The 27167-nt window shown below is 46.3% G+C and overlaps 2 protein-coding genes across 3 annotated transcripts in view; one reads left to right on the forward strand and one right to left on the reverse strand.

Annotated features, from left to right (window-relative positions):
• lovit (loss of visual transmission) overlaps nt 1–27167 on the forward strand; it is a 464165-nt gene that overhangs the window by 322344 nt on the left and 114654 nt on the right. The gene's annotated exons all lie outside the window — the stretch shown is intronic.
• On the reverse strand, nt 18314–23575 carry LOC138928970 (serine/arginine repetitive matrix protein 2-like). Of its 2 annotated transcripts, none has more exons than XM_070287342.1 (2): nt 23487–23575; nt 18314–20630 (listed from the first exon to the last, which is right to left on the reverse strand). In XM_070287342.1, exon 2 carries the CDS (start codon nt 20624–20626, stop codon nt 18872–18874), a length of 1755 nt encoding a protein of 584 aa, XP_070143443.1. In that variant the 5' UTR covers nt 20627–20630; nt 23487–23575; the 3' UTR covers nt 18314–18871. The 2 variants fall into 2 exon arrangements, with proteins under 2 accessions (XP_070143443.1, XP_070143442.1); XM_070287341.1 differs by lacking the exon at nt 23487–23575 and adding an exon at nt 20696–20756.

The following is a 27167-nucleotide window of genomic DNA, read 5'->3' on the forward strand; positions in this document are numbered from 1 at the left end:
TATTCACCATGCACGAAATATGATCGATAAAGTCAAGTTTAGGGTGCAGACGGACACCCAAATCATCAACTATATTAATTCTTTCCAAAGAGCAGCCGTTCAGCGTATAATTTGCAGGCTAAGGAACGACACGGGAGAATGTCATTAGCTTGCATTTAGAGCCATTTAAGTTTAATAAGTTCACGCGGCACCATGTGTGAAAATTGTTAAGATCTGTCTGTAAGTCTGACTAGCAATTAGCGTCGTTATATTGCACACCAAGTTTGACGTCATCAGCGTACATAAGTAATCTAGAGTTGGTCAAAACTTCGGGCAGATCGTTTAAGTCAGCCAGTGATTCATTATTTATTCATGCAAAATTACAATAAAAAGTGTAAGGAAATATTTGATAATGTAGATAATATTGGGACTCTTTTAAACCCAAACGATCTACTAGAAGATTAAGTACATAGGGATCGACAGAAACTTATTTCAGCTATAGTACTTAGTTCCGATCAAAGCCTCTATACGGATATTTCTATAGAAGGTCAAAATTATAAGGCTTTCTTAAATTATGAAGCAACTATAAGCCGTGTATGCGTATTTGCTGCTCAGAATTTCCTCGAACACAAGATGTCTACTTAGGTTAGGGCTATTAAATAAAATTACATGCGAACCAGGCGTATCAAAGTTAGATATCGATACATTGGATGATAATAGAGTCTCCAAAATATCATGAACTGAATGAAGAAGAAAAACATCGACTTGATACAGTAATTAAAACATTTCCATCGAAGCTTCGAAGGCTTAGGTCGTACCAGTTTGTCCACACATAGCATTGATATAGGAAATGTACCTGGAGCAGTAACTGGGTGTTAGTAAAGAAGAGTGACAAAAATCGTCTGTGTCTTGACTCGAGAGAAGTAAATAAACTCACGGAGCGATGGCATCTTAAGTCGTTTTCTGCGAGCTAAATTCATAAGTAGTATGCATACTGGCAGATACCTCTCTATGAGAGTTCTAAGCAATACACGGCGTTTGCAATACCAAATAGACCCCTGTATCTATATAAAATTATGCCTTTTTGGCTTTGTAACGCGACTCAAGCTCTATGTCGTTTGATGGATCGAGGTATACCAGCCCATCTCAGGACTAGAATTTTTGTATATTAAGACGAATTATAAAACCAATAATTCCGAGGACTTTGTAAGAAAGCGTCTGGGCGGCCGGGGTGATCCTCAGCAGCCCAGAGTCCCCTCACAAAATTTATAATTTGTGAGACACCCAGAACGGAAAAGCGCCGATAATTTTCTGGCCACCTAGCGGGGGAAATGGGGAAGAAAATATTCACACGTGATTATTTGGCCAGGGAAACTGGGCGACCCGGAATAATCCAGCGGTCAAGCCCGCGTCCGCGCTCGGAATTATCCAGCGGCGAGACGAGCGGCCCGGAATTATCCAGCGGCCACGCCCACGCCCACGCTCGGAGTGATCCAGCAGCGGGGCGCCTTCGGGGCAGGACAAAGGCTCGGAGGAATCCAGCAGCCAAGGCCTGTGTCCACGCTCGGAAGAATCCAGCAGCGGGACCACTGGCTCGGAGAAAATCCAGCAGCCAGCCCCGAATCGTCGCCCGGAAGAATCCAGCGGCAGGATTGCTCAGAGGGCTCGGAATAATCCAGCAGCCACGCCCACGCCCACGCTCGGAAAAATCCAGCAGTGCGGCGTCCGTTGGGGCAGGACAACGGCTCGGAGGAATCCAGCAGCCGATGCCTGCGTCCGCGCTCGGAAGAATCCAGCAGCGGGACAGTTGGCTCGGAAAAAATCCAGCGACCAACCGCGCTAGGGTGTCCTGGGATGGTCACGAAAGCGGCGGGGTTGGCGCGCTGCGGCGAGTGGTTGTCGGCCATCTTGACGGAATGACCGGCTCGGTGATGTCGCGGCGTGTGGCGCGACCGTGCTCGGGATCGCAGGCGTGGTGCAAGTACGCGTGTGTTTAGCGCTGCCGTGCGCAGGATCCACGAGGGCGCGGACGTGCGCTTGCTGGTGGTTCGCCCGTGGACAGTGGTTTGCGGCCGTAGAACTGGCGCAAGGACCGGCCGTGGTGACGGATTTGTGCTGAACCGTGCGCGTGCGTGCTGGACGTAGCGTCGATGCGGTGGGGTGTCGAGTTAATTGTACCGCATAGGGGCGAGTCTTGCTCAGGCGTTTCCTCAGCGCGGTCCTGGAAGCGGACACGCTTCTTGGAGGTGCGGAAAGGGTTCCGCTGCGCGGCGGGGGCATCGGCCACGGGCAAGACGTGGCTCCAACTTGGCGGCTGGTTCCCCGTCGTGAACGGGTCTGCGTCCGGGATGACCGTCGGCCCCCGGGGAGACGTGCTGTCCCCTCCGGCAGGCGTAGTGCTGACGGTCTCCCGGCTGGTCTCGAGGGCTGTGCCCCGAGGATGGGCGCGTGGCGCCGGATGCGGCGGTTCTCGGGCTGTCGTCTGCGGCTGCTCCTCGTAGTTGGAGCGTGGTTCTATCGTCGTATGTTCTCGGCGGGCAGAGCGTGTCTCCGCCGGCGGGCTTCGGGGTTGAGAGCGTGGTTCTCTCGGCTGCGGCGTAGGGCGTGGCCCATCGTGAGATGTGGAGCGTGGCTCCTCGAAGTGAACAGAGCGTGGCTCTCCCTTCTGGTGTATTGCGTTGGCTTGTGCTCGAGCCCATGGTGGCTCCGTGTGACTGTCGGGCAGCAGGCTGAGGGTCTGTCCCCCGCACTGCATGGTGGCTCCGATCCTGCAAAGAAAATCCATGCCTAGGAGAACGTCGTCGAGGACTTCGCTCATCACTAGCAGGATGGTTGGAGCGCGCAGATTCCCGAGGTGGATGTCGGCGGCGAGGGCCCGAGTGAGTTCTCGGCATGTCCCGTCGGCCAACTTGACTTGGGTCCAGGTGTCCCGCATGTTGCTCGCGTTTCCTAGTTCACGAGCTAGGTCCTCGCTGATGAAGCTGTATGTAGCTCCGGTGTCCAGGATGGCTACGAATCCTCGTCCCTCCATAGTGATGGCGGCGCGGATGCGTCCCTGGTGTTGGTGGAGGGTTCCTCCTACTGGCTGCATGGGTCGGACGGGTTCCCCGGGTGATTCCGTTGAGTGGGATGCCCGGCGGGGTTGCTGGCGGAGCACGGCGTGGCATCCGGCCGGCTTCCGTCTCGTAGTTGGACCTGGGTTCCTGTCGAGGGCTCGGAGAGCGATGATCTTGGCCTTGTCCGTTCCAGCTGCGCGTCACCTCGTAGTCCACCACCAGGTGGGTCAGTTCCGCCAGGGTGCGGAAATCCTGCCTCCGGGTGAATAACTGGCACTCCGGGAGCATGTTGTAGACCCGCTCCAGCTCTCGGTCCGGAGAGAATCCAGCTCGGCGCATCTGTAAACGAAGATCCACCAAGTACTCCTTGAACGGCTCGTTGGGCCGCTGTAGGTGAGTCCGGATTTCGTCCTCCAGCCGCTGGTAGTAGCGCGGTGGCAGGAACTCGTGTCGGACTTCGGCCTAGCTGGCTTCCTGTAGCCCGCTGATCCGGAACCAACTCTTGGCTCGGCCGGTCAGGAGCACCACCAGGGCTTAGGCCAGGTGCTTCCGGTCGATCCGGCAGGTATAGGCGCGCTCCTCGATGTACTCGATGAAGCTTAAAGGGTCCGTTGTCCCGTCGAACGAGAGTCCCCACTTGGTCATCCTGTCAAGTAGAGTGGCTACCATGCCGGAGTCGGCATGGGGGGTGGCAACGTGCGGCGGCTCTTCCATCTTCGGAGTGGCTCGTCGTCCCGTAGCCGGAGAAGTGCACCGTGGCAAGAGAAGAGTGGGCAGCGTCGGCTGCGCTGACGTTAATTTTATGTTGGCTAGTGTAGCTTCTATTACGCGTGCTTACGGCGGCAGCGGCGCAAAAAAACAAGAGAACTATGGCTGCAGAGGGAGTCGCACTGCCGGCAATGACGCGGGCAGCGACGTCGATGCGAACTTTTAACGGTGCAGCGATGCTAACTTTTGGCGGAATATTCCTCGTGGCGAATGGAAAATTGTATTGTCTATTTCTCTTTGAGTTTTGCTTCGCTGTTGTTGGCTGGCGCGACATGTATGCACTGTGAAAAAACCTGGCCGTTGCCAAATATTCTCCCTATATATTTTTTTCTCTGACCTAAAAAAAATATCGGCTGGCGGGGCTTTAATCCGCCAAGATGACCAACTTTCCGTCCTGGGCTGTCCCTGCTCGGGCGCCATGTAAGGAAGCGTCTGGGCGGCCGGGGTGATCCTCAACGGCCCAGAGTCCCCTCACAAAATTTATAATTTGTGAGACACCCAGAACGGAAAAGCGCCGATAATTTTCTGGCCAGCTAGCGGGGGAAATGGGAAAGAAAATAATCACACGTGATTATTTGGCCAGGGAAACTGGGCTGGAAATCCAGCGGTCAAGCCAGCGTCCGCGCCCGAAATTATCCAGCGGCGAGACGAGCGGCCCGGAATTATCCAGCGGCCACGCCCACGCCCACGCTCGGAGTGATCCAGCAGCGGGGCGCCTTCGGGGCAGGGCAAAGGCTCGGAGGAATCCAGCAGCCAAGGCCTGTGTCCACGCTCGGAAGAATCCAGCAGCGGGACCACTGGCTCGGAGAAAATCCAGCAGCCAGCCCCGAATCGTCGCCCATGAGAATCCAGCGGCAGGATTGCTCAGAGGGCTCGGAATAATCCAGCAGCCACGCCCACGCCCACGCTCGGAAAAATCCAGCAGTGCGGCGTCCGTTGGGGCAGGACAACGGTTCGGAGGAATCCAGCAGCCGATGCCTGCGTCCGCGCTCGGAAGAATCCAGCAGCGGGACAGTTGTTTCGGAAAAAATCCAGCGACCAACCCCAGATCCTCGCCCGGAAAAATCCAGCGGCGGGATGGCTCTCTGATGGGCAAGGGGAAAGGGGACCGGCGGCCTCGCTGCAAATCCGGACTCGGAAAAATCCAGCAGCCACGGGCTCCTGTTCCCGTCCGGCTTTCGCCCGCACCCGGGATTACTCCGGTGCTACGGGGAAAGCAGGAGGGGAATTGGTCACTGCCGGCGAGGGGCGCCAGCCCGCGAACGCAGACAGGGAAAACGCGCAATTTGATTTAGGCACATGTTTTCTAATTGGTAATTTTATTCGGGAAAATAACTTCTGGCGGCGGGTGTGGGATAAATCCCCAATATACTTAATGGCCGGCGGCCATGCTCACCCTGGCTGGATGTCCTTAGAGGTCCTGCAGGATAATTGGTCCCGACGCGGACACTCGGTTTTGGCACTTTTCACTTGCGGAGCGGCACGACTTCCGCGATTAAGAATTTTTCGAGAATTAATTGACCTAATTTCCGCAGTGTGGCCGTGACCTAATTTCTGCCGGCAGCGCTGCCGCAATCGATCGCAGCGTTGCCAGACGCTGCCACTATCGCCGACGATCGGCCTTTCCTGCGCGCATAATTTAAATAATTCCCTTCTTGGGATATCTTAATTGTATAATTAATTCTAAACATAATGTTATTTTGTGACGACAATTTAGCGTCGTCACAAGTGTAAGGAAATATTTGATAATGTAGATAATATTGGGACTCTTTTAAACCCAAACGATCTACTAGAAGATTAAGTACATAGGGATCGACAGAAACTTATTTCAGCTATAGTACTTAGTTCCGATCAAAGCCTCTATACGGATATTTCTATAGAAGGTCAAAATTATAAGGCTTTGTTAAATTATGAAGCAACTATAAGCCGTGTATGCGTATTTGCTGCTCAGAATTTCCTCGAACACAAGATGTCTACTTAGGTTAGGGCTATTAAATAAAATTACATGCGAACCAGGCGTATCAAAGTTAGATATCGATACATTGGATGATAATAGAGTCTCCAAAATATCATGAACTGAATGAAGAAGAAAAACATCGACTTGATACAGTAATTAAAACATTTCCATCGAAGCTTCGAAGGCTTAGGTCGTACCAGTTTGTCCACACATAGCATTGATATAGGAAATGTACCTGGAGCAGTAACTGGGTGTTAGTAAAGAAGAGTGACAAAAATCGTCTGTGTCTTGACTCGAGAGAAGTAAATAAACTCACGGAGCGATGGCATCTTAAGTCGTTTTCTGCGAGCTAAATTCATAAGTAGTATGCATACTGGCAGATACCTCTCTATGAGAGTTCTAAGCAATACACGGCGTTTGCAATACTAAATAGACCCCTGTATCTATATAAAATTATGCCTTTTTGGCTTTGTAACGCGACTCAAGCTCTATGTCGTTTGATGGATCGAGGTATACCAGCCCATCTCAGGACTAGAATTTTTGTATATTAAGACGAATTATAAAACCAATAATTCCGAGGACTTTGAGTCACATATGCTTTTGCTGCAAGAGATCGTGTTATGCCTGCGTAAAGCAAATCTCAACATCAACGTCAGCAAAGCCAAATTTTGTATGAGAGAAATCATATCTCGGCTTTATAATTGGAAATGGGCAAATGAGAACCAACTCTGAAAAGGTTAAAGTGGTAGTAGAAATTCCGCTACCAATTTCGGTTAAGCAGTTGCGAAGATTTCTTGGCTTAGCAGGATGGTACCGACGGTTCTTAGAAAAATTTGTTTCCATTGGTTTTTTTTGAAACTTTGAAATCGTGTCTTCGCCAAATCTTATAGCACCTGAATTTACTAAGCAGTTCATTTTATTGTGCGACGCCAGTTCTTTTGGTATTAGTTGTGATTTGGCTCAGGAGCGAGACGGAATAAAACGTCCAGTTTCGTATATGTCCGAAAAATTGTCAAGGGCGACACAATTACTCTGTTTCCGAATAAGCATGTCTCGCGGTAATAAAAGGAATTCAGAAATTCCAAGCGTATATTAAAGGCCAGGATTTTTTAGTCATAAACACTTATCAGGAAATTTAGCTCGATGGTCAATGAAGTTAAGAACGTTTAAATTCACTATAAAACATCGTATCAGAACGAGCCAGCTATTGACACATATTGTCAAAACGGTCCAATAGTTGACTTATATTCTCCAAATTTTAAATATGCAGAATACTTGGACTTAATAGAGAAGGTATCTACAAATCAGTCCAAGTTTCCCGATTTGCAAGGGAGATGGATATGTCTATAAGAGAAGACTTAAATCAAGAAAACCCTTTGAAACTTTTGGATACCTTCAGCATTAGTACTAGACATCTTGTATCATGATTCACCTAATTCGGCTCATTGTGGTATGAGTAAAACCGTGAAAAAACTAAAGGGATAATTGTTTTGGCCTGGTATAGTCACGCAAATTCGCCACTATATATGATTGTGTCATTTGTCGTACTACGAAAAGTCCGTTAACTATTCTAAAACCACCAATAAAAAAACCTTTAACCTCCGATACGTCATTTCAAATGCTATATATTGACCTGTTATGGCCATATCCTCGCACGAAGAAGGGTCACATAGGCTTGCTTATCGTTGTTGATCATAACACCCGGTTCCACTGTAACCACCACTCTTAAAATCTGCGATAACTTTAAGGAAGCAATATTCTATACCTTTGGCGTTCCAGAAGTGATACTTTCTGATAATGGTAGTCGATTTAATTCAAGTTATGTTCAAGCTTTTCTTACTAGTTTTGAAGTGCAGCAAAAACTTACTGCCATATATAACATATATAACGCGAGTGAAAGACTTAATAGATCGGAAGTAGCCGCTGTAAGAGCGTATATAGGGAAAAATCACACCAATTGAGATGACAACTTATATGCTATTAGTGGCTCTCTAAGAGCTTCTTTACACCGAAGCACCGGTTCATCGCCTTACTTCCTGACTTTTTGTCAGAATATGATTCTCAACGGTAACGACTACAGTCTCTTGCGCAGTCTTAACCTTTTAGCTGTTATCCAAGCCAGATAAACAGAGTAAATGAAGATACAATCTACGAACTCGGCAAATAGATTTTAAAAACAGCGACTTAGCTTATGCTGTAAATTTAGAAATTTGGTAGTTAATCGGACCCGTGGTTCTCCCAGCCAGAGTTTATAAGAAACGTAGTTCGTACCATTATAAGTTAGAGGATGAGAAAGGAAAGAAACTAGGAGTTTTCTATTTAAATGATATGCAGAGAAGAAAGCAAGAGTTACTTTCAGATAAGGCTTCCTAGAAATATTCTCGTCACCTTTATCTGTAACTCAAATTTGACTTGGCTATAAAATTTATTAATTGATAAATCCGAGTGAAATCAAGAGTGGGCTATACAGATATAACTTCAGTGTGTGAATTGTCGTGACAAAAAAATGTGAATAAGTGCCAATTTAATGAGTCTCAATATTAACTTAGTGACGGATGCCTAGGCCTCGAAAAGCCAGATTTCCCTGCTCTACGGCCGTCAGTAGCCAACTCCGCCAACCGCTTGCAGTAGATCTCAATTGACCCCGGTTTCGCTCCGCAGGCAGCAACCCGGACGGATGCGAACTGTGCAACCCCAATTGGAAGACCTGAGCACAGCCAACCAATTCCGTTGCCCGGAAGTTTAATTCGACCGGATCAAGCGCTTATCATATGGTTATCACAGCGGCAGTGGAAACCATCTCGTCTGGCCGGCGGAGGCCTAAGCTATTGATATTTAATTATCGCTAGTGCAGTGGATACTACCTAAAACCCGTTAGGATCGCCTTAACGAACACCAGCCGGCGTTGGAGTTGACTTTTTTTTCGTTTTGTTTTGATTATCAATTTCCCTTTTATTTATAATTGTTAGACTTAAATACTCGCAGAGCAACAGGAGTATGGCATTCGGTAGAAGTTTAAGTTAGGATTCTCTAATTTTGACCAACAGCTCTTCAACGTCAACGTGAACTTAGGCCCAACTTTACGCACGGATCAGGAAGGAATATTGAAAAGCTCGTGAGTACATAATAAAAACAACAACAAGAACAAATACCTATAATAAAATTCTATAAAATGCCACTCTACTGCCCCTTTTAAAATACCGCTCTTGCTCCATAATTATATTATCTTTTCTTAAACAATATAGAAATACTTTTAACTACTTATTCATTGAATACTATTTAATTGCAAGACTCGAAGGAAATAAATAGAAAAGGATGCGAGGAAACTACTACTGGCATTCTGCCGGATTGGTTGCTTGCATGCGTATTAAGTGGGTTAAGATTAAAATTTTTAGTTTAGCTATCAACATTAAATATTATGGTGTACAAATCATTATAATTTGCACAGAGGACTCATGCAGTTCAAAGGATGTTCTACAGTGGGGTAAAACTAGTGGTAAAAATGATCTAGTGTTTCTTATTGGTACGTGAAAATTTAGCTGACCCAGCAAGTCAGCACTTTCCACGTCACCACGGACTAAGTTATATAAGAATGTAATACCTAGCACGGTTCTACAATTAGATAAAGAGGGTAAGTTAATTAGTAAGAGTTTACTAGAATAAGACGGTAACCTCTGGTTTGCATCCCAGTTTAATGAAACCAAACACACCCCTGGCTTTATTCACCATGCACGAAATATGATCGATAAAGTCAAGTTTAGGATGCAGACGGACACCCAAATCATCAACTATATTAATTCTTTCCAAAGAGCAGCCGTTCAGCGTATAATTTGCAGGCTAAGGAACGACACGGGAGAATGTCATTAGCTTGCATTTAGAGCCATTTAAGTTTAATAAGTTCACGCGGCACCATGTGTGAAAATTGTTAAGATCTGTCTGTAAGTCTGACTAGCAATTAGCGTCGTTATATTGCACACCAAGTTTGACGTCATCAGCGTACATAAGTAATCTAGAGTTGGTCAAAACTTCGGGCAGATCGTTGATAAATAATGTAAACAATGGCCCCCTATTGACAAATGACTCCCTTGCGGGACTCCAGATGTAACCCTAAGAACAGTAGATAGTTTATTTTTAAAAGGGACCTTTTGCGTCCTGCCATTTAGATAACATGAGATCCAATTAAGAAGATCAATCGGAAATCCCATTAAATCGAGTTTCCGAACAAGAAGAAAATGGTTAACAGAGTCAAATGCTTTACTGAAATCAGTATAGATTACATCTGTCTGAAAGTTATTTCGGTAGCCCTTTATAATAAAGGAAGTGAGCTCCAAAAGATTGGTTGTAATTGATCTTCGCTTTACAAAACCATGTTGACATGGAGAGATAATTGACCTACACAGGTGCTGCAAATGAGGAGTAATGACATTTTCGAACAGTTTTGGGATGGCCGACAACTTAGAGTTTCCTGTGTAATTATTGGCCTACAATTTGCTACCTTTTTTGTGGAGAGGAATAACGAATGATTGCTTTCAAATAAGCGGAAAGTGGGAGGTTTCTAAGGATAAGGTAAACAATTTGAGAAGGGGGTTACACAGGGCTTCGGCACAATACCTAAGCACACAGCCTGGTATTCCGTCGGGACCTGATAAAAAAAACTGGCTTAACACGATGAAGATCTATAAGAAGAGAGCTTTAGTGTAAGGTAGGACTGAAGATTTGGTTCGATTTGGGGATGATGTAAGAATAAGTCTGGTTTGAGTCTATTAAGTTGGAGTAAGTGGTTTGAAAAAAAAAAACAGGGATTGCAAATAAGAGTTATGAGTAAAATAAAAGTTACTACCAAAAAATTGAGCTGGAAAGATTAAAAATTTAGGTATCCCATAATTTTTGAAGGAGTTCTCAAAAATAAAATAAACTTTTATGACCAATTTTTATTTTTTAATTGCGCTTTAACTCTTATTTTTAAATTTTAATAAAAAGTTGTAGAATAATTACTATTTTTCAATTTGTATATAAAAGTTGAGTTATAACAATTATTTGCAATTTTTAAAATAGTAATTGAAAATTAAAATTATTCACCAATTTTTATTTTAAAAATTGAAAATAATAGTTACGTGTCAATTTGTATTTTAAAAATTGAATCGCAATAACTTTTCAACGGAGCGGTATATCTTAAAGATTGACATATATAATTAATCTACGCTTCAATACCTTTCGTTTGATGTATATATTGGTTATTGCATGTACACAAATATGTACATGAACATAAGTGCATATAATAAAAAATTCACCGTTTCTCAAATAAACATGAATACTGAGATAATTACCCAGGAATTTCTTGTCAGTTGGTCTTTAATCAGTATGGGTCGTAAACGAGAAGTAATTGTCCGCGATTTTTTTATTTTCGATCCAAATGGTTCAAAGTGCAAAATTTGCACTAGACCCAAATGCGAACATAATGGAGTATTGGGAGAGTAAAAGATACACTTATCCATGCCTTTATGCACTGGCTAAGGTAGTTCATTGTGTTCCTGCTACGGAGGTTCCTGTAGAAAGAGCCATTTTAGACTCGATTAAAAAACTGAAGTTTTTAAATTTAAATAAAATGGGGAAATAAAAAAATATATACTTAGTTTTTTTTATATATAATAAAAACCATTTACGGATAAGGAAAAAATAACTACACTCTCTGAAAAAAAACGTTAAAATGTTAAATTAATCGGAGCTGTTGTCAAGGTATTTTAGTATCCTTGTTTGTTTGGGGAATGTAATAAGCATTACGTATACGCATATTTTTATGCATAAGCAATACCCAAAAAATATATACATCAAACGAAAGGTATTGAAGCGTAGATTAATTATATATGCCAATCTTTAAGATATACCGCTCCGTTGAAAAGTTATTGCGATTCAATTTTTATTTAAAATTGACACGTAACTATTATTTTCAATTTTTAAAATAAAAATTGGAGAATAATTTTAATTTTCAATTATTATTTTAAAAATTGCAAATAATTGTTATAACTCAACTTTTATATACAAATTGAAAAATAATAATTATTCTACAACTTTTTTATAAAACTTGAATAATAAGAATTAATTTTCTATTTTTTCTATATATTTGTAAAATAACTCTTTTTTCATAATTTGTATTATAAAAATTATAACTGTTACGATCCCTGAAAAAAACTGAGCAAATAGATCGGCTACTTTCAAAAGAGAGCGAGGAAGGATGAATAGTGGGTGTACGTTTAGTCTTAACAAACTTATAAAACTGTTTTGGGTCCTCAGAGAACTGGGACCTGCAACGAGTCAAATAATTATTGTAGATTAGATTAGATTAGATTAGATTAGAGAACCGGTACGTTTAAATTTAGCATACAGATATGATTTTTTATTTTTGAGGCGGGTCAACTCTTTGGTAAACCAAGGCGGCTTATATGATATACGGACAGAATAACGGAAGTCATTCAATAAAATATGAATTCATAGCACTGTAAAAAATATCCACGGCTTCGGACCAATTATAATCAATTATTTATTGATTTATATAATGCTAATTCATAGTTAAAAGTAAAAGTTAATTAAAATTAATTAGCATTGGCTGCTATGGCCTACCACTCTACAGTGTATTAACAAAAGAGATGTGTATGGAACATGTTATAAATTAAATGTATGAGATTGGTTTTATGTAGAAAGTACATATATGATTTTGTTGGAGTTTGCTGCTGTTGGATTCGAAAGGAGATGGAGTGGGTTATCGTGGGAAAAGCAAATGGTTCTAATATGTGAAAGTGCAGTGTAGTCTATTAAAATATGTTGGATGTCTATTGCTGAGGTGTTGCAAAAGGGGCAGATACTTGTTAGGGAACTTTGTAATATAATGGGCGTTTGTGAGTTTTGTGTGTCCTAGTCGTAGCCTATTAATTATAATTTGTGGTTGTCTGTTGAGGTTTGTGTTTTTGAAAGAGAAGTTAGTTGGGGTGTTTAGTAAGATCTGTTTGTACCATTGGGAAGTTTGTGTATGAAGACTGTTCAGTTTGTCAGTATAGTGTTTGTTAAGGAGTTGTGTGATGTCTTTGGTGTTGAAGTTGTTTGTGAATATTAGAGGGTTTTTGTGTGTTTCTTTTGCTGCTGTGTCCGCTCTCTCATTGCCTTTTATACCTATATGGCTAGGGATCCAAATTAGTCTGATTTTGGGAAAGATTTTGGTAATAAGGGATCTAATTGTATTGGGGTAGTAATAGTAATTGCTTACGTTTGATATGGATTAAATGGAGGATAGGGAGTCCGAGCATATCGCATATTTGCCAGATGATCCCGACCAAATTTTGACAGCTTCATGGATTGCAATCAACTCACTAGAGATTACGGAGGAATACTGGGGAAGGAGTCCAGATTTGATTATGTCAGTATTGTTGGTTACACTGTAGCCCACAGTGTCATTGGATTTTGAGCCGTCTGTGTAAATGAATTTGTGGTCGTGTAGGGAGTTTTTAATAGAGTGAAACAGCTGGTGGTATGTTATAGGCAAAGTAGTATTTTTGTTGTATAGGGAAAGGGTCGTGTTTGTGGCTTTAAGAATTATTTCCGGATTGTATTTTTTGACGTGTAGCATTTGGCGGGAGAGAATGGAATAGAAAATGATTTGCAAGAGTCGATGATTCTGTCTAATGTGCTGGGGTATCTGTAGTTTCTTTTTGTTTTGGCCATGGATTTGGATAGTTTGCCTATTGGGGATTTATAAGAAAGAATAAGTTTTGTTCCGAGCTTGCTTATTAAAAGTTTGCATCTGTTTTCTAGTGTTTTAATTTTACCTTCAATTAGCAGGTTTTTTACAGGAGTTGTTCTAAATGCCCCGAGGGTTGCTCTTATAGCGGAGTTTTGGGTCGATTTAAGGCAGTTTAAAATGGTGGCGGGAGCTTTCCCGTATATCAGTAGGCAGTAATCAGTTTTTGAGATGAGAATGGAGTTTACAATTTGGATGAGGGAGGTTGTGTTGCAGTTGTATTTTCTTGAGGAGAGTTGTTTTATGATATTGAGGGGACGGGGGAGGGATGTTTTCAGGTTGGCAATGTGATAATTCCAGCTGTATCGTTTGTTTATAGTGAGTCCTAGGATTTTTGTTTGATCAGTGGTTGGGATGTTAATGGAACCAGTAATGATGTTTGCTCTGCAACTTCTTTTCCGGCATATGTGGAGTAGTTAACATTTATCAATGAAAAGTGAAGAACCTGAGTAAGAGCACCATTCTCCGATTTGATGTCAAAGAGATGTGAGGTTAACTTGGGGATTGTTGTTACGATTATGCTGCAATATTAGATGGAAGTCGTCAGCGTAGGCTGTAAAATTAAGTTCATTTGGAATGGAGATAATATTTGTTAGGGAGTTGTATGCGATAAGGAAGAGGATAACAGATATAGGGACCCTTGAGGGATAATGGGAAGCTTATAAAGAGAGATGTGCCGTTTTTAACTATAATTTTCCTGTTCGTCATGAAATTCCATATGTATTTAATAATTCGGGGACCAGGTTTCCATTTTTCTAGTTGGTGAATGCGAGAATGAATGCCTATTTTGTCAAAAGCTTTTGCAAAGTCGAGAGAGATAATAGAGATGTGTTTTTTTAGAGACAATGATCTTTTGGCAAGGTGGTCCACATAAAGTAGACTGTCTAGATCGGACCAGTTGTAATCAATTATGAAATTATTTAGCCGTACGAAATCCGTCTTGCTAAAGCAGTAGACTTCTTGGGCTGGACAGTCAGATTTATTTCGTGTAACAGTCCCAATGTCGATAGTCACATCAAAAGTAGGATGATAGGGATGGCATAGCGACATAAGTCCGACGACATATCTCCGCCCGCGGAGTTATGTCGTTTTCATGCGACATATCTCCGAGCGGAGTTATGTCGTTTTCATGCGACATATCTCCGCCAGAAAAAAAGCGTCATATCTCCGCGCGGAGTTATGTCGTTTGTAAGCGACATATCTCCGCCAAACTACTAACGACATACAGTGGCGAACTTAATTTTTGCCACCGTTTTTCTTCATTTAACATAGAAATATTTACTTGAATCAAATTTGATTTAAATATTTTGATCAATTTCCAACTAAATGAACTTAATTTTATTTTTGTATATCATTCCATTAATTTATAAAAATTTTAAATTTAAAAAAACCGCTACATTTCCCTGAACAAAATTATTGGCACACATGGCAAAAAGTGAATTATTTTCTAAAAATTTTATCGACCTGTTAACTTTTTACTTCTTGAAAGCTTTGTTATCTTTATTTAGAATATGTTTGTTGATAAAATTTTAACTTAAAATCGTCGAAGTGTCTATTTTGTAAGCCAAAGTAGCTCATTTTACTAAAATGATTTATACTAAAAACCGTTCCATTTTGAATTTTTAAAAAATGTTTGGTTCGGTTGCAAGTTCGACAAAAAACATCGATGTCGATGTTTTCAAAATAGACCATCGATGTATAACTTAACATTGGTATCAAAAAAATCATCGAAAAACATCGGAAAATAGCGCTAAAAATAACATCGATGTTCGATGCACCGATGAACTTTGTAATAAATTACAAAGGGCTTATTTCTATTATCTTTTTTGTGAGTAAAAACTGCAAACAAGCTACCGTAGTAATTTTATATTTTGTTCTTATTTTTTAGATATGAAATGACATAATTAAAAATGATATCAATATTGATGCTTTCATAGGACTCTTTCATTTTATTTGAAATTATGAAATAGGCAAAAATTTTTAAGATGTTATCCATAGGCCCATTTATCCATAGACTCATAAATAAATATTAAATATTGTTGAATCAGAGACCGACGTTTCGTCAAACATCGATGCATCGGTTAACATCGATATCAACAAAAACATCGAAAACATCGGAAACATCGCTATAAAAAACCTTGATGCTCGATGCATCGATGTTTTCAGCATCACTAGTTCGGTGTGCCAATAATTTTGTTCAGGGAAATGTGACAGTTTTTTTAGTTTTTTAATTTTTATAAATTATTGGAATGATATACAAGGATAAAATTAAGTTCATTTAGTTGGAAATTGATCAATATATTTAAATAAAAATTGTTTAATGTAAATATTGCTATGTTTAATGGAGAAAAAGGGTTCCAAAGTCAGACATGCTAACTGTGCCACAAATTAAGTACGTCACTGTATTTTCGCGCGGAGTTATGTCGCTTTAAAGCGACATATCTCCGCCGAACTAGAAACGACATATCTCGGCGCGGAGCTATGTCGTTTTAAAGTGACATAACTCCGCGCGAAGATATGTCGCTTGAAAACGACATAACTCCGCGCGGAGATATTTCGTTTCTAGTTCGGCGGAGATATGTCGCGCGGACTTATGTCGCTATGCCGTCAGGGGCGTCACCCTAGCTAGACTAACTCTTGCCGGATCAGAGACAAAGCAAAGATCAAGCAAGCGCTCTAAGGAATTTCAAACATGGTTGACTTGGGACAGCGAAATGTCAAACAAGCCAGCAACAAAATCATGATGTGTAAAAATTTCTATTAAAAAAAAAATTATCCAAATAGCCCCTGGGATGTTAAAATCAGCAAGAACTACTAAGTGGTTCCTATCCAAAAGTCTTTTGGAGACCAACTGAATAGCGGAAAGATGGTTCGAATAAATAGGAAGTACCGACAATGGTGGAATGTAGGAACATGTAACAAAAATGGAACTACCATTACCTGATAGCTTCGCGCAAAGGAATTCAACATCGTTGCATTCCTCGTGTTTAGAGGAGGCATTAATTTATGCCACCTTTTTTTGCGAATAATTAACGAGAGAGAATTATGCGTGTGTCAGAACGGTGTAAGGATGCGTTTTGCTGGGGTCGGCGTCTCAGTCCGCCCAGAGTCCTCATCAGATAAATTTATTTATCTTTGAGACAGTTGAGGAGGGGTTTCATAATATTCGATTTGGGAAAACTCTTACTCGGGTCACCGAGTCGCGTACCGTTGGCTATGCCGCGACGGACGCTTATGGGGGAAAGTATATATGAATATGAGAATCTATAATGCCTATGTATGACTACGCTCTGGCACCATCGTAGCCAGCCCTGGTGGTACAAACTTTATGCGGGTGCCCGAAATACTCACGGCCGGCGCTGTCGTGGCCAATCCTGCCCAGAAATCTTTCTACGAAAATGCCCGGAGTACTCACGGTCGGCATTAACGGAGGTAACACTGGTGGCCATAAATATTGTCACAGGCTTGAAATACTCGCCGACGGCACTGTCGCAGCTAATTCTGACCAGCGAAACCTACTACGAAAATGCCCGGAATACTCACAGACAGCAAAATCGGAGGTAACACTGGTGGCCATAAATATTGTCACAGGCTTGAAATACTCGCCGACGGCACTGTCGCAGCTAATTCTGACCAGCGAAACCTACTACGAAAATGCCCGGAATACTCACAGACAGCAAAATCGGAGGTAACACTGGCAGCCCTAACTACTGCGCAAATGCCCGGAACACTCGCAGACGGCACTGTCGCGGCTACTTCTGGCGCGCAAATCCTACTACGAAAATGCCCGGAATACTCACAGACAGCAAAATCGGAGGTATTACGACCAGCCCTAACTACTGCGCAAATGCCCGGAATACTCGCAGGCGGCACTGTCGCGGCTACTTCTGGCGCGCAAATCCTACTACGAAAATGCCCGGAATTCTCGCAGACGGCAGAATCGGAGGTATTACGACCAGCCCTAACTACTGCGCAAATGCCCGGAATACTCGCAGACGGCACTGTCGCGGCTACTTCTGGCGCGCAAATCCTACTACGAAAATGCCCGGAATACTCGCGGACGGCAGAATCGGAGGTATTACGACCAGCCCTGACTACTGCGCAAATGCCCGGAATACTCGCAGACGGCACTGTCGCGGCTATCTCTGGCACGCAATTCCTACTACGAAAATGCCCGGAATACTCGCAGACGGCAATATCGGAGGAATTACGAGCAGCCCTAACTACTGCGCAAATGCCCGGAATACTCGCAGACGGCACTGTCGCGGCTATTTCTGGCACGCAATTCCTACTACGAAAATGCCCGGAATACTCGCAGACGGCAATATCGGAGGAATTACGACCAGCCCTGACTACTGCGCAAATGCCCGGAATTCTCGCAGACGGCACTGTCGCGGCTATTTCTGGCACGCAATTCCTACTACGAAAATGCCCGGAATACTCGCAGACGGCAATATCGGAGGAATTACGACTAGCCCTAACTACTGCGCAAATGCCCGGAATACTCGCAGACGGCACTGTCGCGGCTATTTCTGGCACGCGATTCCTACTACGAAAATGCCCGGAATACTCGCAGACAGCAAAATCGGAGGAATTACAGCCAGCCCTAACTACTGCGCAAATGCCCGGAATACTCGCAGACGGCACCGGCGCGACTAATCCTGTCGAGAAAACTACTGCGCACATGGCCGGAATACTCGCAGACGGCACGATCGGGGCTTGACACTTGTACCAAAAATTCTAACACTTTGATTTCGAGTTACTTTACTTTTATTTTCTGGATTTTTCCTTTCTAATCCCTAACTGTCCCTGTCGCACTCGTTATGCTCACCCTGCTTGCCGAAGCCAGTGTTTCTATGTCTCGTTGGTCGCTTGCTTCCACTTCCTGGCCACGCGTCGGATCTTGAACTTGGGTTTTCGTTGTCGTTTTCTCCGCTTCGCCAAAAACTTCGAACTTTTCTCGCCGCGCACAAAATTTCAAGTCCCGGAAGTTAGTGTGGCTGTTGGTCTCGTTGCCAAGAAACCTCCCCTGTGGGATTTTATCGGGGATTTCTTCTTAGTATTTTTCCATGGCGTGATCGTGGTTGGTGTCCTGGCTTCGGCGGGAAATTCAACTATTCTCCTGACTTATTCGATAGTTTTGGGTTGCCACTTAGGGCTAACTTAAAAATTATTTACTTCAAGTTTTGTCTCTTAAAACTACTGCTGTATATACGCTTAAAAACTATTGAGTATGAACTTAAACTACTTAATTCTAACTATATACATATAAGAAACGTAAAAAAATGTGAAGGCCAAAATGTGAGTCTTCACACCCCCCCTTTACTTTGGGGTGGGTGAAAAGACGGTGACGCGCCCACTCCTGGAGAGATGGACTCTGTACGGCCTGCCGTCGATCTTCTCCTGGCGTCGTATATCCCTGTTTCTCGGTAATCCCAGCTCTCCCTCTATCCAGGTGCGTAGGGTTACTGGGATTTCCCGTCCAGCCGTCTCCACTCGCCACTGGGCCGGGGCTACTACCATGGAGGGTCTTGATTGTTCCGCGGGTCCGGATCTCGGGGTTGGCTCAGGGGAGCTGTCCGTGGAGGAACTTCCCCTGGATCGTGCGGCTCGGCGTCGTTGGTTAGGGCGTCCCGTGTGTTCAACCTCTCGGACCGATCCGCATGGGATCTCCTCCCTGGTTTGAGGACCTGCTTCCACTCGCTGCCGACTGATCCTGGCCCTGTTCCCATTGGGTCGGCGTCTCCTCTTTGTTGCCGGTTGCGGTTGCGCGAAGCCGGTGTTGCTGCTGGGTGCCCGGTTGTTGTCGCGGTTCTGCTTGTGTATGGCTGCCCGTGCCCTGGCTGCTTGGCTGGATGTGCTGGGGCCATCTAGGAGCAGCTCGTCGCTGAGTCGCCGGGTGTTGTTGGGGCTCGGCTGTGGTGCAGTCGCCCGTGCCCTGGCTGCTTGGCTTGATGTGCTGGGGCCATCTCGGAGCAGCTCACCGCTGAGTCGCCGGGTGTTGTTGGGGCTCGGCTGTGGTGCAGTCGCCCGTGCCCTGGCTGCTTGGCTGGACGTGCTGGGGCCATCTAGGAGCAGCTCACCGCTGAGTCGCCGGGTGTTATTGTGGCTCGGCTGTGGTGCGATTGCCCGTGCCCTGGCTGCTTGGCTGGACGTGCTGGGGCCATCTAGGAGCAGCTCGTCGCTGAGTCGCTGGGTGTTGTGGCTCGGCTGTGGTGCAGTTGCTGCTGGCAGGTGTTTCTTGGCCATGGTGCGGGGGCTGTCGTAGGGGCCTGGCCCGAACAGCTCCTGGTATGATGGAGGTGGCGTCTCTGGCCGGGGTGTTACCTCCCTCCACAGGGGCGTGCTACGATCGTCGGAATCCGAGACTTCTATTATCTCCTCCGTGGTGGCGCTGGACAGCCGTGTTCTTATTTCGGAACGCGCTGTGGCGAACGACCGGGCCGTGGCTTCCGTCTCGTCGGCACTGGAGATGTCCTCGTACCGTGGCGTTGGGTTCGGCACCTCGACGGTCGTCCTGGCCACTTCCCTGATGGCGGGCAGCATGGCGTCCCTGTCAGACCTGCCAACGCTGGGCAGTGTGACGTCGGCGGAGGAGTCACCCGAGCTGGGTAGCAGCACGTCGCCAGATGAATCACCCGAGCTGGGTAGCAGTGCGTCGCCAGAGGATCCGCTGGATCCTGGTAGCAAGGCGTCGCGTGAGGATCCGCCCGAACTGCCTGGGGTGGTGCCGCTCGATGTACCGCTGGATACTTCGCTGGCACTAGTTGGTGCTGCGGCGTCAGCAGGGGGTCGCTGCCGTGGCGGGCTCGGGTTGCGGTATCTCCCAAATCTGCCGTCTGGTTCCACTTCTCCATCGCCTACACTTCCCAGTGGGTCCCCTGGTGCGATGCAGAGATCGAGGACATCATCCAGGGAGAGGCCGGTGGCCTCAGCCTCCAGGATCAGCTGGTCTGGTTCCCACATTGGATCGCTCAGGAGGTCTCGTATCGAATTGTCCAGCGCTTCCTGCATCTCCACATCGCTGTCTGCATCTACGGTGCCCGTCACTGGGCGTCTCGGGTCTCTTGAACTCATGGCACTGCGGGTAAAGAAACTTAGTATATCTTAAATATGTGATATCCCTATGAGTGCGAATAACTAAACTAAGCCTAGCTCCTTCCTATGTAACTCGTGTTTTCTTAGTCTAACAAGGTTTTAGTGATAGTAAATAACAAAAAAAAAAGTTTTGAGTGGCCAGTCATTGAGTTCCCCTCGATGGGGAGGGACGTTGGGTAGTCGCGACTACCAGCAAGTGGCCCTCTTTTCTCAAGACTTGGTCCCCTCGGCGGCAGCGGGTGGCTCGTCGTCGTCGGTATCCTCGTAATGGTATTCTTTTACGTCCCCTAGTCCGGCTGTGCGTCTTCGTCGACTCCCAGGCACCTGTAATTGTAAGAGATTAGGAGATAGAAACTTGTGAACCTTGTATGGTTCATCGTATTTGGCCGCCAGCTTTGCAGTGAATCCCTCTGAAGCCTTGGATAGTACGTGGCGGCGGAGGAGTACCAGGGATCCCACGGCCGGTCGCCATTCCCGGCGTCTGAGATTGTAGTGCCGTCTTTGTTCGTTGGATGCTCGCTCGCTGTTGTCTTTGACGATCCGGAACAATTCCTGCATCTGTTCTGCCTTCTTTCCTGGTGGTGGCTGATTCGACGTGTGACTCGGCGTGGCTTGATCGAACAATGTATTGGGTAGTCTCGGTTCCCTCCCTTGCATGATGAAGGCGGGACTGAATCCGGTGGTGTCTGAAACGCTTGAGTTTATGGCCAGCGAGAGTTCGGGAAGTAGCTCGTCCCAGGTGTTTTGCTCCGCTCCATCCAAGTACAGGGCCAGCATTGTTTTTATGGTCCTGTTTGCCCTCTCCGTTGGGTTCTGCTGTGGAGTGTAGGGAGCTGTGGGCTGAAGTTCCATCCCAAGGTTTTTAAACGACCGGCTGGTGAACTGGGTCCCGTTGTCAGATACGAATGTATGTGGGACGCCAAAGCGACTCAGAATCCGATTCCGGAACGCTCGTTCGAGATGGGGTGTCGTCGCTTTCCGGAGTGGGATTGATTTTACCCATTTGGTGAATGCATCCAAAAATACCAGTAGCATGGTATTTCCATGACGGGAACGGGGAAATGGGCCCATGAAGTCTGCACATACTACGCTGAACGGTTCTTCGACTTGGCGTGTGAACATCCGGCCGGCGGGTTTAAGTTGGCTTACCTTGTATTTTTGGCAGGTGGGGCATCGGCGTACGTACTTGGTGACTTCCCTGAAGAGTCCTGGCCAGTAATACCTTTGCGCTACGCGCTTGCCGGTTTTCCGTGTCCCGAGATGTCCCGCTGTCGGATGATCGTGGCACTCCTGTAGGACCCGTTGGCGGTACTCCTGGCCAACGCATAGCTTCCACGGAACCTGGTCTTCTTCCTGGGGTGTATTCCCCGTCATTCGGTACAGCTGGCCTCCTTCGATCCGGTAGTCTGGAAATTTTCCCGGTTCCTGAGTTACTTGAAGTATCATCTTGCGCACCCATTTGCATTGCGATGGCTCTACGTTGGCTTGTTGTACTGTGTCCAAGGGCTGACGGGAAAGAGCGTCGGCTACTATGTTGAATTTCCCTCGTCGATACTGAACGTCGAACTGATATTGTTGTAGTTCGAGGGCCCATCTGGCGATTCGTCCGGTTGGGTTGTCGATTGAGTTTAACCATTTAAGCGCCAGATGATCCGTCACGACTTCGAACCGATATCCTTCCAGGTAGCAACGCATTTTGCGAATGGCCCATACGATCGCGAGGCACTCCTTTTCTGTTACTGAGTAATTTTCCTCGGCTCGGGTTAATCGTCGACTGGCATAAGCTATGACTCGTTCGACACCGTCGATGCTTTGTAGTAGGACTGCTCCTAACCCGTGATCGCTAGCGTCGGTTTGCAGGGAAAACTTCTGCGTAAAATCGGGGCACGCAAGTACTGGGGCTTCGGTGAGTCGGGTTTTTAGAGTCTCGAAAGCTTGCTCCTGCTCCGTGTCCCAACTCCATTTCCTACCTTTCCGGAGGAGTGTGGATATCGGTTCTACAATGGCTGCAAAGTTAGGGACGAAACGGCGGTACCACGACGCGACGCCGAGGCAGCGTCGCAATTCACGGACATTCGTAGGCGGTTGTAGTTTGCGAATCGCGGCGATCTTATCAGGATCAGTGTGGATCCCTGACTCGCTTATCACGTAGACTCCGCTGGAAGAAACTACATTTGTCTCGGTTGAGTTTCAGATTAGCTTGTCGGAGTCGCCTAAATACTTCGCGCAGGTTTTCGATGTGTTCGTCGAGAGTCGTGCCGATAACAATGATGTCATCTAAGTACGCGAAGGCTGAAGGTTCTAACTCCGGACCTATGACGCTATCGAGAGCTCTTTGAAACGTCGCGGGAGCTGAATGTAATCCGAATGGCATCACTTTCCAATGGAAGAGGCCTCGTCCCGGGACGGTAAAAGCAGTGTATTCCCGACTGGCAGGCGCGACCGGAATTTGCCAGTATCCACTCTTAAGGTCGAGAGTGGAAATGAACCGCGCGTTCCGTAAGCGTTCCAGAATGTGATGAATTCTGGGTAGGGGGTACGCGTCGGGGACTGATCGCGCGTTCAGTTGCCGATAATCCACCCACATTCGGATATCACCTGTCTTTTTCCCGACTAGCACTATTGGTGCACTATGAGGGCTTTTTGATGGCTCGATCCGTCCATCCCGCAAAAGTTCATCCACTTGTTTGTTTATAACCGCTTGCATTGCTGGATTTTTAGGGTAATATCGTTGCTTAATAGGCTTATCATCCCTCATAACGATGTGATGTTCCGCGATATTAGAAGTGCCCGCCAGATGGTCAAACTTGTCTAATTCGGTCTGCAGAAAAGCACTCACCCTTGGATCCATGGTGTCCGATGCCACTGTCAAGCTCAGGTTGGTGTCAATGCTGGCCAGGCTTTCCTCCCTTCGGATGTCCGTTGATGTTGATCCGTCAGGCCTAACGCCGTCTTCGCTTTCAACAATTGGTTCTCGGAACCGGACTTTCCTAGTTGGTAGAGGTGTCTCTGGTCCTTGTCGGAAAGGATTGTGTTGCCGAGCGGTCTGGCTGCTGGTAGGCAAGGCCGAAGTCCAGCTGGGTTGGGCCTCCCTTACCATCGGGTCTCCGTGTCGGTTTCGATTCCGTCTGGCACGATTCGGTCGTCTGTGTTTGACTGTGGGGGTCTCCTTAGTGTCCTCGTTACTCCTGGATATTCCGGGGGGATCAGCCACGCACTCCTCGTTCGGTGCGTCGTTCCTCGCCGACATCTCCGGGTTTTCCTCGATGCTTCGCAGAATTCCAGAAGGAGCAGCCACGCACTCCTCGTTCGGTGCGTCGTTCCTCGCTGAAATTTCCAGATTGTCCTCGTTGCGTCGCCGGATTCCAGAAGGAGCAGCCACGCACTCCTCGTTCGGTGCGTCGTTCCTCGCTGAAATTTCCAGATTGTCCTCGTTGCGTCGCCGGATTCCAGAAGGAGCAGCCACGCACTCCTCGTTCGGTGCGTCGTTCCTCACTGAAATTTCCAGATTTTCCTCGTTGCTTCGCAGGATTCCAGAAGGAGCAGCCACGCACTCCTCGCTCGGTGCGTCGTTCCTCGCTGAAATTTCCGGGTTTTCCTCGTTGCTTCGCAGGATTCCAGAAGGAGCAGCCACGCACTCCTCGCTCGGTGCGTCGTTCCTCGCTGAAATTTCCGGATTTTCCCCGTTGGTCAATTCTGCCCTTGAATCCAATTGCAAGTGTTCTCCTCCGCAGCTAATGATGGCCTTGATACCACAAAGGAAGTCGATTCCCAGTAGTATGTCATCTAGCACCGTGGGCATTACTAGTAGAACAGTTTTACCTGCTGTTGGCCCAGGTGAATGGTTACTACAAGGCCCCTGGTGAGGTCTCGATGGGATCCATCCGCCAATCGGATACGGGTGCGAATCTCTCGCCAATCTCTTCCACATCCGATCTGTGCCGCCCGCTGTTCGCTAATGAAACTTCGGGTGGCTCCCGTGTCCAGGGTGGCCTTAAACGCGTTTCCTTTGATACGGACCTGCGCCTGGATCCTACCCTGCTTTAGTCTTAGAACTTGGCTTACTGGCTTGGGGAAGCTCTCGGGTTCCTCGGGCGATCCCCGTCTGCTCGAGGCCCGTAGTCGTTTCCCGATCTGCGGCAGCATTCCACGGTGCGAAGGCCACGTCTGCCGCAGTCCCAGCAAAATAGGACTTGCGGCTGTCGGCATTCCCTTTGGAAATGGCCACTCTCCCCACAGTTCCTGCAGTCGTTGAGCGCGTTGATCGGGGCTTCTGATTCCTGCATTATGGTCCCATGCTGTATCTCGGCACCTGGTCCGTTCGGCCCCTCCGGGTTTGAGGGTGTGTGTACACCTATCGGACCACCTGTAGATCCTCGGTGGGGTGCACTAAATCCTTCGCGTTCCTGATTACCCTTTTGGTTTCCTTGTCCTCGACTTCTTACGATCTCGAAGTTTACCACTAGTTGTGTCAGCTCGGCTAACGTGTGAAAATCCTGACGCCGTGTGTACAGTTGGTACTCCGGCAACATATTTTCGTACACGCGCTCCAGTTCTTGCGACATGGTGTATCCCGCTCGATGCATGAGTATGCGGAGGTCGATCAAGTAGAATTTGAACAGCTCACCTGGTCTCTGTGTATGCGTCCGTATCTGGTCTTCCAGCCTTTGGAAGTACCGTGGTGGTAAGAAAAATTCCAGAAACTCCTTCTTAAAAGTTTTCCATGTCGTGCCCTGCAGTCTGCTCGTTCGGAACCAGCTCTCTGCCCTTCCGGTTAGGAGCACTGGCATTGCCTGGGGTAGGGCCCTTAGATCGACCTGATACGTGGCTGCTCTTTCTTCCATGTGTTCCATAAATCGGAGTGGGTCGCCAGATCCATCAAAAGTAAGCCCCCATCGGGCCATCTTGTCCACCAATGTGGCGCAAGAGGTGCCTTCAGGTCGCGCGCTACGACGTTCGTCTGCTTGTAGCAGCGACACCAAATTAGGAGCTGAACTGGTCCGTGGTAGCTGGAGGGTGTGACTCCTGCAGTCGCCCGATACCTTTTCGCCCGTAGGTTCAACCATGACGGCAAGCGGCGATTTTTGGTCGGGAGTAACGGCATTCCCGTATGCCGCTTCCATTTTCGCCAATTGTCCTTGCGTTTCTGGCGACAGATCCTCCCGCTTCGAAAATTCGCTGAGTCGTTGGCGTAATTCTTCGACGGTTCCAACGCTACTTAGCCCGAACGCGGCGGTCAGGGTCTCGAGTTCCTGTTTCCGACGATACGAGATCCACTTGACACCCATTACGTGAGGGTATATACGCGTGACGTTTAGATTCTCGACGATGGCACAAAAAAAAAATTTCAAATATTGTTTCGATGACCACGGACTACTGTGTTGTTTTTCGTTTGAAATGCCAGCCGCGAATGTTTAATTAATTAAATTTTTTCTGTATGGTGCACGTGGTTCACGATTTTTAATTGCACAATGCACGCGGTTTTATTCCTCGGCGACGCACGACTGTACTTGTTTTGCACGATGCTCACGATAAAAAAAAATGTTCTTGTTGTTTGCTGGTCTTGACCGATGTTGACTGCTTGAGCTCTCCCGAACGACTGTCCTAGTGACGATGAGTTCTCGTTGTTATATACCCGGTGGCGGCGCGATCACGTTGCTTCTCGTCGATTTTTTTTTTTTTTTTTTTTCCGGGTCAAACTCACGCACGTGGTTCTCTGCTTACTATGGGTATTATGAGCGTGCGATCTCAGAGGTTAGGTAGAGCCCTGTTTGTACTACTGTTACTACTATTACTACTACTTTTGTTAGTATTTTCCCCATTAAAAATTCTTTTTCGTGTTTTCGGATATATTTTATTTATCTTGCTGGTTCCGAACTTTCCAATTTGACGTTTCTCTCAATGCATTCGAAATTTCTTCTCAACAACAAAATGCAACAAAATTTCTCCCAGAATTTCCTCGGTGTATTTTCCCCTTGACAGAAATTTTCCCAGGTAGAGAATAAAATGATCTAGTGGTTCTTTAGGCCACGATGGTTGGAATTTTCCCCCGAAATTTCGTCAACTAGTCCCTGCTCGGGCGCCAATCTGTAAGGATGCGTTTTGCTGGGGTCGGCGTCTCAGTCCGCCCAGAGTCCTCATCAGATAAATTTATTTATCTTTGAGACAGTTGAGGAGGGGTTTCATAATATTCGATTTGGGAAAACTCTTACTCGGGTCACCGAGTCGCGTACCGTTGGCTATGCCGCGACGGACGCTTATGGGGGAAAGTATATATGAATATGAGAATCTATAATGCCTATGTATGACTACGCTCTGGCACCATCGTAGCCAGCCCTGGTGGTACAAACTTCATGCGGGTGCCCGAAATACTCACGGCCGGCGCTGTCGTGGCCAATCCTGCCCAGAAATCTTTCTACGAAAATGCCCGGAGTACTCACGGTCGGCATTAACGGAGGTAACACTGGTGGCCATAAATATTGTCACAGGCTTGAAATACTCGCCGACGGCACTGTCGCAG

The sequence above is a fragment of the Drosophila kikkawai genome, chromosome 3R, assembly GCF_030179895.1.
Source record: "Drosophila kikkawai strain 14028-0561.14 chromosome 3R, DkikHiC1v2, whole genome shotgun sequence".
In the NCBI taxonomy this organism is placed as follows: Eukaryota; Metazoa; Arthropoda; class Insecta; order Diptera; family Drosophilidae; genus Drosophila; species Drosophila kikkawai.